Genomic DNA, 15,776 nt, shown 5'->3' with positions numbered 1-15,776 from the left:
TTCAGTTAGATTGCCAAGCGAAAAAAAAATAGCTTCGATAGTTAATAACCACTTTTTATGCACGAAACACGGGTGATTTTTCTTCATCCTGATCAGTTTAGAAATCTGTGTACACTGTAAGGTTTTTACTTCCTAATTAAACTTTTAAAATGCGTGTTTCGAATAGAAGCAGCATATGCTGTTGTCTTCCTGGTATGTAGAACAGATCAGCAGGTCTTTTTTCTCCAATCAGAAGGGTGTCAGATGGTGTCAGCCAATCACCATTCTAAAGCCGTACCGTAATCTCTGGTATTGGGACAGAATTCTGTCGCATTTTCATTTTAGGAAATTATGAAAAGCTAAAGGGGTTAAAAGCAAGGGAGATTGTCCGTTATAGTGGACATAAAAACAAGAGTTTGCTGCAGCGTTATTGGAAACCCAATTTTAACACTAATCGCCGGCATTATATCCTTGAAGACACAGACTGGCGCCAGTGGGAGCGTAAAAGAAAATGCAGACGAACTAGGGATTGGAAAGTTTCCAAGTGCTTGTACAATCGATGGAAATGTTCAAATAAATGTGCAAAAGAAATTTTAAAAAATCATTTATTCCTTTATCATATTGGCTAGCTAATGTCCTCTCTTTGCTAGTTACCTGTTGCTGTGTTTCTGCGTTGCATAGCAATGAGTGACTATATTCTCAGGCAGAGGAACGTAAACAGCTTAATTTTCGTGTAAAATAATTTTTTTTAATTCAAATTCATTCTATACAGCAATCGCATATTTGGGGACCGTTTCTTAAAACTTTGATGCTTAAAATGTTTAGGGAGAAATGGAAGACTGGTGTGTATTTTTTATTTAAACTACCAAGACCAGCCATATACAGTACAGTTTACATACAGTAATATGTTTATGTTCCTAAATTAATATCGTTTAGACCTTCAGATGTCTTCTTTTTATGCTCAGCTACTAAAGTGGTAAAATTTCATATAAATATTCAATACTAAGCGGATTAAAATGTGCACAGTAAAGAGATTAAATTATTAAATCTTTTCACTACAGACCAATGCACCACGAGTGCCCCTGTCGGTCATTTTGGCCAATCACTTACCGCGGTAGACTGCGGTGGATTGTTTGTAGTTGCATGCGGTACGGGTTTGTACCGTGCATTTTGAATGGCTGCATCTGTATATTAAATGTAGTAGCTTTAAAAGCATATAATTTTTTTAAGCATATAAGCATATTGTTACCAGCCAAGCAACTAGGTTTGACATCATAACAAACACGGCCAAAACAGCAGTCTTCAGATGCAAACAAAACTAGTGTACTGGGTTCAAATTGTGATAACCAAAAACAAAATTCACAGAAGCTCCTTTCAGCCCACCTTCCTTCCAAGGCACTATCTCCCAGTCCCTTTTATAGCTCCTCCTTTCCCGGGACCATCTTTCCTTAAAGTAGGCTGGGCAAACGATTTTTAAATTTTAAAAAAAATAAATAAATAATGAGATATAATGATGTGTTCCTGCTTAACTTAGACATTGCACGACTTTAAAACATATAAAAACAGGTTTCGAGAGTTAAAAACCACTTTTTATGCGCGAAAAATGGGTGATTTTTCTTCCTCGTGATCAGCTCAGAATCTTTGTGTACGCTGTAAGGTTTTTACTTCTTAATTAAACGTTTAAAATACACGAATTTCATAAAGACAACAGACGTTTCGAAGAGAAAAAATCCCATTCTTTTCTCTTCCTGGTGTGTGAAACTGATCAGCAGGTCTTTTTTTCCCAATCAGAGGCTCTGAAAATAGCGTACCGCCCACTGCGCTCCGTCAGAGAGGGGCGCGGCACCGAGAGAGGGAGGAGGCGCGGAGCGCAGCAGTACAGAACGAACGTTCTACTGCCTGGAGCGCTTATGGCAGCGATCGCGTCTGCATTTATAACTTAGTTTTTAAAATTAATCAAGCAATATGAACCATCTCTTTTTACTTTTAAGTCACTTAATTATCATTAAGCACAGCTTTCTCACCACCTAGACTACTTTTTGATACCATCCTTAGACAAAGCAGAAACGTCTTGTTCTGTCTAATGACATTACAAGTGGAAAGATTACAGATTTTAATCGTCTTTAATTTTGTTACGTTATACATCCATACAAACACCACAAAACTATTCTCGATTGTATTTCTTAATGGTATGTTACACTTAGTTCACTGTTTTAAATGCATCTAATTAAGAAATTAGGTGTTAGCATAAACTATTAGCAATCAATATTAAATTTAGCACTGTAATAATTTGTTGCACTTTCCCCCGCATCTTGTAAAAATATATTTTCATTGTTCAAATATACATTAAATCTGACTATCATATAATAAGTTAAATACAAACTAAAGAAAAAATAGGGTTAAATATAATTCAAAATATTTTGCTAACAATGTTAACTGTTTATAAATAATAAATTGTATTAACTAAAGAGTAGGATGGCACAGTTGTTAGTATGCTTTTTGTTTTGTTTCTTTTTCATAAATACAACAGTAGTACCTGATGTCTCAGTGGCTTTCAAAATTAAATTTTGCATGCAAACCTGTGAACTAGAAAGATAACTAAGATATCCATCCATTTATAATGGTGGCAAAGTGGTTAGCATTGCTATCTTGGAGCACTGGGGTCCCAGGTCCCATCCTGTGTGTGTGGGGTTTGCATGTTCTCTCTGGGTTACATGGTTTTTCTCCATATGTGTGATATGACTCCCTCTCGCACTCCAAAACATACTGGTAAGTTAATTGGTTTATGGGAAAACTGGCCCTGGTGTGTGTGTGTTTGTGTCTGTCTGTCCTGTGATGGACTGGTGCTATGTCCAGGGTGTATTCTGCCTTGTGTCCGTTGCTTACTGGGATAGGCTCCAAATCCTCTGTACCGGATAAAGAGATTAGAAATGGATGGAAGTAAAGGCACTGTGTGGATTGAACTATACACAGTGTTAGAAACCCACTATGAAATGGCAGCATCTCACTGAGAATAAAATATTTTATAGTGCTGGCTTAAGTAAACAGCCTTTCCACCTCTCTTGCACATCAGTATCCATACCTAGTTATTTAAACAAATTGCCTATAATTATAAACATCTTAATATGCTGGCTCTGTGGATATGCATCAGCGATGTTTGCCCATTCCTTCAATTCATGTGCATCCAACACACAGTTCAATGCTAGCAACTACACAAAATCTAAAATACAATCCTCATTTCAGTATCTATGTAAACATACAGTCTGTTAACTTCATCATCTTCATCAAAAGTATGCCTAACCCCATTAGGAAGTGTTCTTGTTATCAGTGTATTCCTCAGCTATCCCAAAATTATCTTCTTACCAACATCTCTAGTTTTTTATCCTGCAATAACTCAGCCAACACTTAAATCTCGAAAAGCTGCTTGTGTTCATTTCTTTAAATCACAAATATCATGTGTAAATACTGTCCATATACAGTAATACTCTGCATTGTGGAATAATAGTTTATTTTAAAGGGAACTAGAGAAACTAAGAACTAGAGAAATCAAGAAAGGCTTTTTTTTCTAGAATTAATAAATGCACATCCTGTTCACTGGGGAAATTAAATCCACACTGAGCAATCTTCAATATGTTCAGAATATGACAGCGAGAATCCTATCAGGGATGCATTACACCTGTTTTCAAGTCCTTGCATTGGTTACCTATCAGGTTTCGAGTCAACTTCAAAATCCTCATCCTCATTCAGTACCTACAGTATATGGCTTATTATCTGTCTACTCCCCACCTTTGTCCGTCTGACTCTGGTCTTCTAGCTGTCCTCAAGAACATCTACATTCTGTGGGTGACAGGGTCTTCTCTAGCTGCACCCCAGAGCTCTCAATTTGTATTCCCAGTGATATCAGTCACGTACCCTGAGTGCATTTAAATCTAACCTCAGAACCTTTCTTTTCAGAAGACTTAGTGTCTGTATCTGCTTCATTTTCTAATTTTGGTAGCACCTCTAACTGCTTGTCTTTCTTATATGTATTTACTTTGTAATCTGTGGTCCTTTTATCTGTTTTTATATCTACTGTATTGCTTTGAGATGCCACTTTTAAAGGTGATATATAAAATAAAGTTTTTTATTATTGTTATAGAGAAACATGATCAGTTTTCCCTGGTCCAGATAAAAAGATCTAAAGCATACTAGTTTGTCACTCTTCTCATTCCCTTTGCTAAATAACTTTTCATACTAATCTGATCAATCTAACTGCCTGTTTTCTGTGCTTTCTCTATCCTGCTAGATTTGCAATTATTCTGAACATTTTCTTCTTGAAATAACTCATTTCTAAATACCTTTTTTCACTGTTAACATCTTGCAGCAAAGCTGCGACAAAATATACACTTAGCACAGTTCATCCTGCTACCAACATTGAATAACAAAATCTTAAGATTTCTATATTTATGTCTTTATTTAGTGGTTTCATTAGTGACAAAGGCTAAACTTTCTGGGAAAAATGTCTTTTATGTGTTGCAGAAAAAACTGACTTGCTTTAACAAAGTATGTTTACAAATCCTTTCACCTGGCAATCTACCTGAATGCCCAACTATCTGAGAAGCCCTCCATGAAACCATGGTTGCTATTAATTCATTTAGGGCTTATTGACAGAATTACTGTTTTTTATGCATGCTAATTTTCTGATTCCTCACTCTGTTTCATGTTTATAGATAAGACTTTATTGATCGTGAAGGGAAATTGATGTACATGATGAACATGTTTGCATGTTCTTTTGAAACATACACCTTTTTGTGATTTTTTTTGTATATCTAAGCAAGTGTTCCTGCATCCCTCTTCTGCACTTTAGTCATGGCTTTTTTTCTGTTTGCTTATTTCAAAGCAACACCTGCTCCATTTCTAAAACTTTTTACTCATGTGCATTTTTGTATTTTTTACACCTCTAGCACTTTAACATCCTGAATTTTCATTTGCCTTAATTTGTAGAATGAACTTGAGTTTTAGCCTAAAGAAGTTTTCATTATCTTTTGTTTCTTGTCCTACAACTGTTATTATTGATCACCGAATTATTGTTCTTGACATGACTTCATTCAGCCTTTCCTGAACGTCTATGACAGGCAGAGAGAGTGCTGTTTCTGGTGCGATCTTTTGCAGCTGACATTTCACTGTTTTAAACGAACAAGAAATTAGATTGCTCATAGATCACTTATCCTATATAAACACAGCGTAATTGCCCTCCGAAAATCCTCTTTTTCTTGTTCGTTTTAGAGACCTTGATCGAAACTGATTTTAGATGTCAGAAAGGATTTCTTTTCTCTGTATTTCCTACATTGCTTTGTCGAGATTTTAACTTTATATCTAACTTTATATCTAGGCTCAGATTTCAACTATAAATCGTACAGTAATTAAAAGCAGTAAATACTGATGTTTTGCGCCCTCTTACCACAAAAATATATATGTTTTGTAGCTGGGATGAACTTTATTTCGTACGCGTAGCTACTGCGATTCGGACACGGACGGTTAAACATGGCGGCAAATCAGACACCCAGAGAGGGGGGGGGGGGGGGGCGTCTTCTCGCCTCCATAACTAAAATGCCAAATAGGAGTGGCTTAAGCGACATACACAGTCGTGTAACTGACAGTTTGAGGTAGCCTATCGTGTAAATTTCGCTTTGTTGCTGATAGGTTAAGCTTTCGAAACTCTGCCCCAAAGTCATGTGACTGATTTTTCGCCCTGTTTCGTTGGTTAAACGCAATGATCACAAGCACCACCATGGTAACTGGGATGTGTAGTTTTTAATTCCGTTTGAATTATAACTGTACGTACTGTCTTCGTATTTGGCCAGGGCTTTAAAGAGAGGGCGCGCCAAAAAATTTCGGTGCCGTCGTCTCCGCTTTAAAGGTACCCCCGTCGCGGAAGAATTCGATCTCGGGACGTTTGCCCAGCGTACTTAAAGGGACTGGCTCATATCTGTTATAGGGGTGGGTAGTTTTAAAACAAATAAAGCAACTTAATACAATAGCTTACAAACTACAGAATAACGTTCAAACTTTTAAACTTTAATAAACTTTAATAAAGTCATGTGAGGCTTTTTATACATTTAAACTAGAAAAAATACATACATCAGTTATTTATGGCTGGCTTGCCAGTAACCTTTCCCTTTAAGTTTAGCAGTTTTTTAGTACTGCTGATGTGGCAGTGTGGAAAACTACAAACAGAAAGGTAACTAGTGGCAGAACACAGAACACTGTATCATTCATACAGTGGTGTGAAAAAGTGTTTGCCCCTTCCTGATTTCTTATTTTTTTGCATGTTTGTCACACTGATGTTTGACATGTTTGACAATGTTTCATATCATCAAACAAATTGAAATATTAGACAAACATAATCACTTTTTCATGTAGGGCCATGTAGGTTTGGATTTTTTTTCCCCTTAATAATAAAAACCTTCATTTAAAAACTGCATTTTGTGTTTACTTGTGTTATCTTTGTCTAATATTTCAATTTGTTTGGTGATCTGAAACATTTCAGTGTAACAAACATGCAACAAAATAAGAAATCAGGAAGGGGGCAAACACTTTTTCACACCACTGTATCACACTCATAAACATACAGGAAGGTTATAGGAAAGGTATTGGAGTTTTTTACATTCATTTGGAAAAAAAAACAAGCACGCTTTCACACATTTATAAAAAAAGAGGCCTTACTGTACAGTTGCGTATTATAAGTATTGGAGCAGATACGAATCTGTACTATAAGGGTTTTTCTTTAAGGACACCACACTTTCACCACAACAGTGCCGCAATAATTATGACAATGTTTTTGATTTCTAATATGATTTATAATAATTTGTGTGTTAATTTATTTCATACAGGTTTTCACCTAGCAATTATTATTCAGATGTTGGAAACACTTCTGGTTTGTTTAGTTTCACTTTCTCTGCAAATTATAACATCAGTAATTTTAATTATTTGTTGTTGATAAATATATATAGTATACTCTTTGTTTCTTTGTAGTGTAATGGAATGAAATGCTTGTAGTTTTTTTTAATTTAACTTATCCAATCAGAGTGACACATTGACAGCTGAGTGGTAGAAGTTTCGCCTACCACATGGAAGGCCTGGGTTCGATTCCCAGCCAATGCGCAAGTTGTACTTTTAACTAGTTGTCCCTTGGGGATGAAGAAACATTAAAATGTCAGAGTCCAGGTGTTGGTGAAAGAAGAGCTGTTTATTCGTATGCATACGGGAGATCAGCTAGCAGAACCTAGTTTTCCCGAAAGACATTGCTCAGCACTTTTTATACACAGTGACAGACAGACTTCCTACCTTTAACATAGATTACCTAATCCCTAATCATTAGTTTTTTATTCAAGCTCCTTATTAAGACATTCGTTATTGCTTACATTCGCAAAACAAGACATTATTCGACTTCCCTTTTTACTCTTTTTAAGACATGAGCTGTACTTTTCCACTGAGCTATAGATGCCCCCTGGTATGTTTCCACTTGCCAGGGTTATAAATAGTTAGGAAGCTAAAAGACAAGCAGTTTGTTAGCTTTTATAAAATTTATAACATTCCTTTAGGGATAATTAAAACTATCGAGTCATAAAATATGTACAGTGCCTTCAGAATGTATTCACCCCCTTGTCTTTTTTCACATTTTGTTTCTGTTATGCCTCCAGATTTGAACAAATTGAAATATTTTTTTCTCCCTTCAATAATTGTATTCAAGTTTGGGCTCTGGCTGGGCCATTCCAGAATACTAACCTTTTTTTCAAGCCATTCCTTGATAGTTTATGCCATGTGCTTTGGGTCATTGTCCTGCTGGAAAATGAATCTTCGCCCTAAACGCAGATCTCTGGCTAACTGAAACAGGTTCTCCTCAAGGATCTGCCTGTATTTAGCTCCATCCATGTTGCCCTTGATGGCAACAACCTTTCCAGTTCCTTCTGCTGAAAAGCAACCCAATTGCATGATGCTGCCACCACCGTGCTTGACAGTAGGGAATGTGTTACCTGGGTGTTGGCCTGTATTTGGTTTGCACCAAACATAGCACTTTGCTTTCAGGCCAAAGAGATCCTCTAGTCTCATCAAGACCACACCATTTTCTTCCAAAAGGTTTCAGGTTTTGTCACATGGCATCTTGCAAACTCCAGGCCTGACTTAATGTTGGCCTTTCTCAGAAGTGGCTTCCTTCTAGCCACTCCCCCAAAGAGGCAAAATCTGTGAAGTGCTGAAGAGATTGTTGATGGACAGTTTCTCCCATTTCCGCCAAAGACCTCTGCAACTTGTGTTGTAGCTGGCCACTTTGACAATTGCCTTTCTTGTCCGGTTGCTCAGTTTGGTAGGATGGCCTCATCTTAGTAGTGTGTGGGTTGTGTCATGTTTATTCCATTTTGTTACCATGGACATCATGGTGCTCCTAGGAAGGTTCAAAGCTTTGCCAATTTTTTTATAACCTTCTCCAGCTTTTTTCCTCCTAACAACTTCATCTCGAAGTATCACGGGTAGCTCCTTGGTTTTAATTAAAGCAGGACTGATCTGATCTGTTGTTTTAGTTGAGACCTCACAAAGTCAGTGATATTTATTGTGCAATCAAGCAATTGAACACAGGTGTATTTAGTGTGATCTCTCAAGATAATTGAATACCTCACCCAATTTAGGTTGTTAAAACAAAGGGGGTGAACACTTATCAATTAAGTAATGTTAAGATTTTAATTTTTAATATAATTCTGAAGACATTTAAAAATACTTTATTTCATTTTAACAGAGAGAGTTACTTCTACAGGAGTGGAAAAAAGCCCTTTTAAATATGCTTTAATTTGACTTTGCAACAGCAGAATGAGAAATAATCTGAGGGGTGAATACTTTCTGAAGGCACTGTATACTATATTGACATTTTAATTAAATCTGTATGTCAGTATGTTAACTATAAAATTAATATTAATAATAAAAGGAACAAAAAGGTTTATTCCATGCTGAAAAGAGAAGAAAGAAAACAACTTTTCGGCCATGGAGCCTTCATCAGGTGTTAAAATAATGTCGATTTTCTTAATGCTGTATATTAATGCTACGTATCAATGTTACTTTACAATATGTAAGACAAATTATGCTGTGAATATATAATGTAAGATTTATTCTAAATAAAATTATTATTATTAATTTATTCTAAAATCATTTATTCTAAAGTCATAAACATTGTTAAGTCCTATAATTTCTCTGTCCCCTGCTCAAAACACTGCTAAGGTGTCTTTATCATGTAAATGGACCTAGAAACGTGGCTGACAACAGTGGCGTAGCCAGGATTTTATATCTGGAGTTGCAGGGACACCAGCATAAAACAGTGATCCCAAGGTTGGTGCAAGCAACAATATTTAATAAAATCTAGGTGTGTCGCTATATGACAAAGCAATTTGAGCACAGAATGTAACACAGTGTGCAAAGTAATTCAAATCAAATATGTTTATTTGCTTTTAAATATAATACAATATTGTATGGTTTTAAAGCCACTACAGTATCTTTTGAAGGAAAGCACAACAACGCTAGGTGTGGTAACATAAAGAAAATGGCTACAAAAAACAAATTATATAAGCATTTTAGATTATAATGACAAAATATTATGCATAGTGGCTTTAATGAGTAGTATTAATTTTTTTTAAATTTCATTGCATTTTCTGTTTAAGGGCATATTTCAATTCTCTTACTTTCTCTGAGCATCTGGTTTTCTTTACTGGTGTACCATGGCACTTAACACTTTATTCCAACTCTATCATATCAAAGTTCATTCATGTCATTACTTAACTTCTTTCAATTTTATTTTAATATTTTAAATACCAAGCTATATGGAACTAATAAAAATGTGGGTATTGTATGCATATTTATTTTATTATCAGAGACAGTCTTTATTATGCTTCAGGGGCAATTTGTTAAACAATTTGTATATTGGCCAGGATATAAACCTTGACCTCCCAAGTGGCAGTTGAGATTCTACCACTGAACCACCAAAACATAATTTTTCTTGCTAAAAGTTGCAAACATTGCTTCTATTTTCTGCAAGTGTTTTCCATTACAATAATGACGGCAAGTGTTCATGGGAAATATGGTTAAATGAACAAATAAAAAAGCAGAAAATATTTATGAAGAAGGTGGAATACTGCTAGACTGTTGTCTACCTTATTTTCCTAAAATGTAGTTAATGACATTCAGAAATGTTATACTTTATTTTTCTTTTCAACTGCAAAAATGTCCCTTTATTTTCATGATGCCATATTAATATTCCATATTAAGTGGTTTTAAAGTAGTATAACATTAAATCAAGGTACCGTTTCACTAAGATTTGACACACCACAAAGGTCACCTATCCGTCGTCTTTGGGCAGTGAAAATATAAGTTTGGCATGCTGAATAATAACTTGGTACAACAGTTAAAAAATGACGTGGCTGGATCTGTATTTGTGGTAGTACAGATAGGCTGTCTGAATGTTAATATCTCGGTGCATGCACTGAGTTCATATAGATCTTCTGCACCGTTGAAAGCTCCATTGCATTGCAAGTGTCCAAGTCCTGGTTCCTAAAGAGAACTAGATAAGGCCTGTAGAGCACTTATCTGCTTCTTCTGTGTAGCTGCTATGTGAGGTATCAGAGTATCAAAAAGGTTTTAATTTAAATGATTTTCAAATTGATTTACTGATTCCAATTTTGCCACTTTTACTGTAGAGCTGGTTAGACTAGTTCAGTCCATCATAATTCATATACAAGTTCAAATATCAGTGTTATAAAATGCTTATTTCTTTTTTAGGAATCTAGAGAATCTGTAATACAATGAGTAGCTGCATTATTAACATGAAGATTTTTTTTTCTCCCAGACAATGATGAATAGAGCCTTCTCTTCAGGTGAAGATCTGTAAGCAATTGACATCTTCCCAGGCTGTGATGAGTGAAAGAGTGGTCTTGCACAGGTTTTTGGAGCACAGCTACTGGAGTGCAAAAGTCGGTCAAGCATGTAATGGATGCATGGTAAATTACTGGTTCACAGCAGATCATTTGTAGCATCTTCGAATTTTTTCTCATAATTATTTTTCTTTTTCTTATCGCAATCTTTCTAATGTGGAAGCATATAATGTAGTACATAACCAAGTGTAATTTTTGATGGGTAAATATAGACATGTAGTCAACATTAAATACTTCACCAGTAATCAGAAATCAACCTGTAAATTATTTGACTCTGAAAAAGAGGAAAAACAGTTGTACCTGATATTCTTGATAATTTAGGATTATTAAATCATGAGCCTTCTGTGTAATCTTTCTATTTGACCTTTTTTAAGTAATCAGGTCAGATTCACGAGGCAGCAAACCCTTTCATTCTCAAATGTGTACACTTCTTGTTCTATCCGATAAACCACTTTTTCAAAGTTTATTAATACTTTTTTTTATTCACTTAACTTGAAAATTATTTAAAAGACAGTCTACTTTGAAGGAATCAAAATGTGTGCAATGATAAGGTTTCAATTACAGTTGACTACATGTGATAATAGGAATGTTGTATAAAATTAAAAACAGCAAGGTATTTAAATTTTAGTAAAATCGAGATTTTAAAGTGCTCTTTTTCGTTAATATAAATGCTGATATGTATCGATCTTTAAATGTAAAATAAATGCTTACCTTTTGCTAGCATTTTTGATTTTTGTATTTTCTTTTGCATGGAATAGTTGAGCTACTGTGAAGTTTAGAAGTCTACAAGTTATCAGTTCATTATTGGTTTAGAGATAGATAATACTTTATTAATCCCGTAGGGAAATTGATGTGTTACAGCAGTCCAGCCCAAGACAAGCAAAACAGACATCAGAATAGTTATAAAACAAAAGACAAACAAGATAAATAAAAATAAATACATAGGTGTGTGCAAAATGTGCTGATCATAGTCACTGTAAAAACAATAAAATATGTGCAAAATGTGCATAGGTTTATACAGACTGATTGTCCAAAAAGTACAATGGAGTAAACATGCTGTCCATAGAGGAGCAAATGAAGGGCTAAAAGTCCTAGCCAAGGGCATCGTTATAGACCCTAACAGCCGCCGGGAGGAAAGACCTGCGGAAACGTTCCCTTGAACACCGTAGCTGGAGCAGTCTATTGCTAAATGTGCTCCGCTGCCCAGTAACAGTCCCATGAAGCAGATGAGAGGTGTTGTTCATGATGGTTGTGAGCTTGGTCAGCATTCTCCTCTCAGCCACCACCTCCATGGGGTCAAGGCTCATCCCCAGTACAGTGCCAGCCTTCTTGATGAGTTTATTGAGCCTATTTGCATCTTTTGTCATGATGCTGCTGCCCCAGCACACCACAGCGTAGAAGATGGCCGCTGCCACCACTGATTCATAAAAAATGTGTAGCAGTGTTCCACACACACCAAAGGACCTGAGTCTCCTAAGAAAATAGAGTTGGCTCTGACCCTTCTTGTACAGGGCATCAGTGTAACCAGACCACTCCAGCTTATCATCCAGGTGTACCCCTAAGTACTTGTAGGAATGTACGCCCTCTATGTCCTCACCCTGGATGGAAACAGGGTTCAGCGGAGGCTTATTCCTTCGAAAGTCAAAGATCATTTCTTTGGTCTTGCTGGTGTTAAGATGGAGATGGTTAAGATGACACCACTCCACAAAATTGGTAATCAAGCTCCTATGATTAATGGAATTTTACACCTTCTTACAGCTCTTCAAGTACTGACCCTGGAAAAGAGTCATGAGAGGCATACATCAGTGTGACAAGCTGGTCTTTGAAGTAGTTGTAATAGCAACTACTTCCACTAGGGGCCCTGGAAAAAAGTAATCTCTCATCCTAGCGTTAATCCTGCATCAGCAGGGTCCGCTTGTCGGCAAACCGGTCTCCATTTGGTGGTTTGAACCAAATCTTTGAGCTGATGTTGCCATTAAATGTGACCGAGAATACTCCCACCGGCGCATCCCTCCGCCTGCTGTCGGAGGGTGTGGGGGGGGGAGAACAAAGTAATGTAGCCAATTCATAGAGGAGGATTATTAGGAGGCATGGGAAATTTGGCCAGGACGCCGGGGTTACACCCCTACTCTTTTCAAGAAACACCCTGGGATTTTTAATGACCACAGAGAGTCAGGACCTTGGTTTTACGTCTCGTCTGAAAGACGGCACTTGTTTAACAGTAAAGTGTCCCCGCCACTATACTGGGCGGGGATATATATATACTATACAATACATGGACCGCAGGTTAGCGCCCCCTGCTGGCCACACTAACACCTCTTCCAGCAGCAACCTTAGTTTTTCCCAGGAGGTCTCCCGTCCAGGTACTGACCAGGCTCACACCTGCTTAGCTTCAGTGGTTGCCGATTGTAAATTGCAGGGTGACATGGCTGCTGGCCTGCCTGGAAAAAAGTAATAACTTGTAAATATAGTAGGTTCAGCAGGTGGTGATAGGTAAATTTAATTTAAGACGCTACATTCTCTCTTGAATATAATTAGTAATGTGTAGGGTTTAATAAAGGCTTTCACAGAAAATGTCTGCTGTCTAAAGAAGAGAGCAGATAATATATGTCTGCACTGGAGGGAAGGAAGGAATGAAATGTTTATCTGACTGACCATTGGCTTGTCATTGGTGAGATCATTGATCTCATATCACCAATCACCTAATCTAACTGAACTTTCTTCTCCAAAGTCAGCAGCCCTAGATAGACACATTATTTTACAACAATATCATTTTAGCTACAATATCACCCGCAAATAAATTCAATTTCACATGTATGCATTGCCTTTCCTGCCATTTAAAGATCACCCAGGGGGGTATCATGTGTGTTGAACAATCAAATTTATTGTATGTCTTGCAGAAAGTGCCCTGTCATTTACATTAGAGAAACAAGGTTTGTTGACCTTTTCACATGTCAGAGCCCTGAAGATCAAAAACCTAATTTTTAAATTAATAAAGAAGTACATCATCAACCAAAATTCTCCTTAAATTTAAGTTCAGACATTTTCTCCAACATATCTTTCTCAGTCTCCATTCTTTCTTAGTCTCCATTAATTTGCATAATGCTGTCTTCCATTCTTTCGCTGGCATTTGTGCACCAGATTTAATTTTATGTAACATTCACATCCCCTTCAATCACAATTTATTTGGTCTACATTTATAGTTTCCGAAAGCTGTTGCTAAAGTTCCTCATAAGCAATTCTCAAATTGCAGGTAGTAGGCATTCAGGCGAACATGAGTGTTTGTTTTGAGAACTGGTTATTAGATAGAAAACACAAGGTAACAGCTAAGGGATGGATACTCAGATTTGGGTAATGTAATTAATGGAATACCACAGGAATCTGTAATAGGACCCTTACTTTTAATTTACATCAATAAAAAACATTCTTAAACTTTTCAGAAGATACTAATTAAGAAGAATTAGCAAACACTGTAAGAGCAGCAAATAAGGTAAAAAAGATTAAGAAAAATTGAAGATTGGGCAAGCACCTGCCAAACTGAGTTGAATGTAGAGTAGTGGCAGGGTTTTACGCACAGGTAGTAAAAATGTACATTATACGCAGAGAGAGAGAGTCCCCCCTGAGGGGGCAATTTGTTTTACAGCACCAGTGTTGGTGTACAGATGAACAGAAAAAAAATGACAAGAACAATATACAGTGGATATAAAAAGTCTACACACACTTATTGAAATTGCAGGTTTTTGTGTTGTAAAGCCAGAAATCAAGATAAATCATGTCAGACATTTTTCCATCTTTAATGTGACCTTGCAACCAACAATATTCAAGAGAAAAACATAGATAATCACTAGGAAAAATAATTGAAATTTAAAAACCTACAACACCCTGGTTGCATAAGTGTGTGTTGCAAGATTTCAGAGGAATAAAAGTATTTTCCCAAAAAGAAACATAACTGGTGATTGCATCTGTCAGCTCATCAAGGTCAGAGTATGAATTCTTAAACATCTCCGAGACTGTGCACTCATAGCAATCCTGCAGTCGCTGTATGGAGTCCTCGGTCCAGACTGGCACCACTCTGCGTTCGGATTTACCTCTCTTCAGGGCAGTTTTGAGGTCGGAATCAAATGCACTACATTGTGGTCAGATGATCCCAGGGGTGCTTTAAGAGCAGATTTGTATCTTTCCTTAATTGATCCATAACACAAGTCCAATACCCTGTTACGCCCTGTAGGGCAGGTAACTATTGATGAAAATTGGTAAGTGTCTTCTGCAGGGAGCAGTAGTTAAAATCTCCAATGATGAAATTAGCCGCATTGAGGAAGTTGTTTTGAAAGTGTTGGAACAGTCCGCGCTACCCTGATTGTGTTGGCTTTTGGGTGAATATAGACCACAGTTATAGAAATTTAAGGAAACTCAAGGGAGCTAAAATGAACATAATGAAACTGATAAAAGTTCGATGTCAGGCTTACAAACACTTTCTCTCATGACCCTGATGTTGCACCAACACTTACTGATATATAAATAAACGCCTCTGCCTTATGCCTTACTGGTACAAAGCTGTTGATTTCCAAATCGGTATCCATGTCCTTGTCTTTCAGCCATGTTTCTGTGAACACTAAAAGACAGGCATCTCTGTACTCTGACAGGAATTTCGCGTTGGCTTTTAGCTCGTCGATTTTACTCCTGAGTGATTGGAAGTTGGCCAGGATGATGGATGCTGTTAATTTTAACTTTTCTGAGTCTGTGACACATACCACCTTTCTTCCCCCTCTTTCTCGCTTGTGAAGACTTCTTATTGGTCATGTCAGAATGTGCGTTTTGATGTTTAAAGACCACATTATTTGAATGCAG

The 15,776-nt window shown here is 36.8% G+C and overlaps 1 protein-coding gene across 4 annotated transcripts in view; it reads left to right on the top strand.

Annotated features, from left to right (window-relative positions):
- nek1 (NIMA-related kinase 1) overlaps positions 1 to 11,651 on the top strand; it is a 108,846-nt gene extending 97,195 nt beyond the window's left edge. For all 4 annotated transcript variants that reach the window (XM_088627818.1, XM_088627828.1, XM_088627837.1 and 1 more), the window contains one exon: positions 10,844 to 11,651. In XM_088627818.1, the coding sequence (XP_088483944.1) occupies positions 10,844 to 10,857 (14 nt within the window). In that variant the 3' untranslated portion in view covers positions 10,858 to 11,651. The remainder of the gene's footprint in view (positions 1 to 10,843) is intronic.
- Positions 11,652 to 15,776: the final 4,125 nt, after the last annotated feature.

Source organism: Lepisosteus platostomus, chromosome 1, assembly GCF_059453375.1.
Source record: "Lepisosteus platostomus isolate fLepPlt1 chromosome 1, fLepPlt1.hap1, whole genome shotgun sequence".
NCBI classification, from domain to species: domain Eukaryota; kingdom Metazoa; phylum Chordata; class Actinopteri; order Semionotiformes; family Lepisosteidae; genus Lepisosteus; species Lepisosteus platostomus.
Note: the sequence above shows the minus strand (reverse complement) of the source record. Positions and strands in the feature narration are given on the sequence as shown.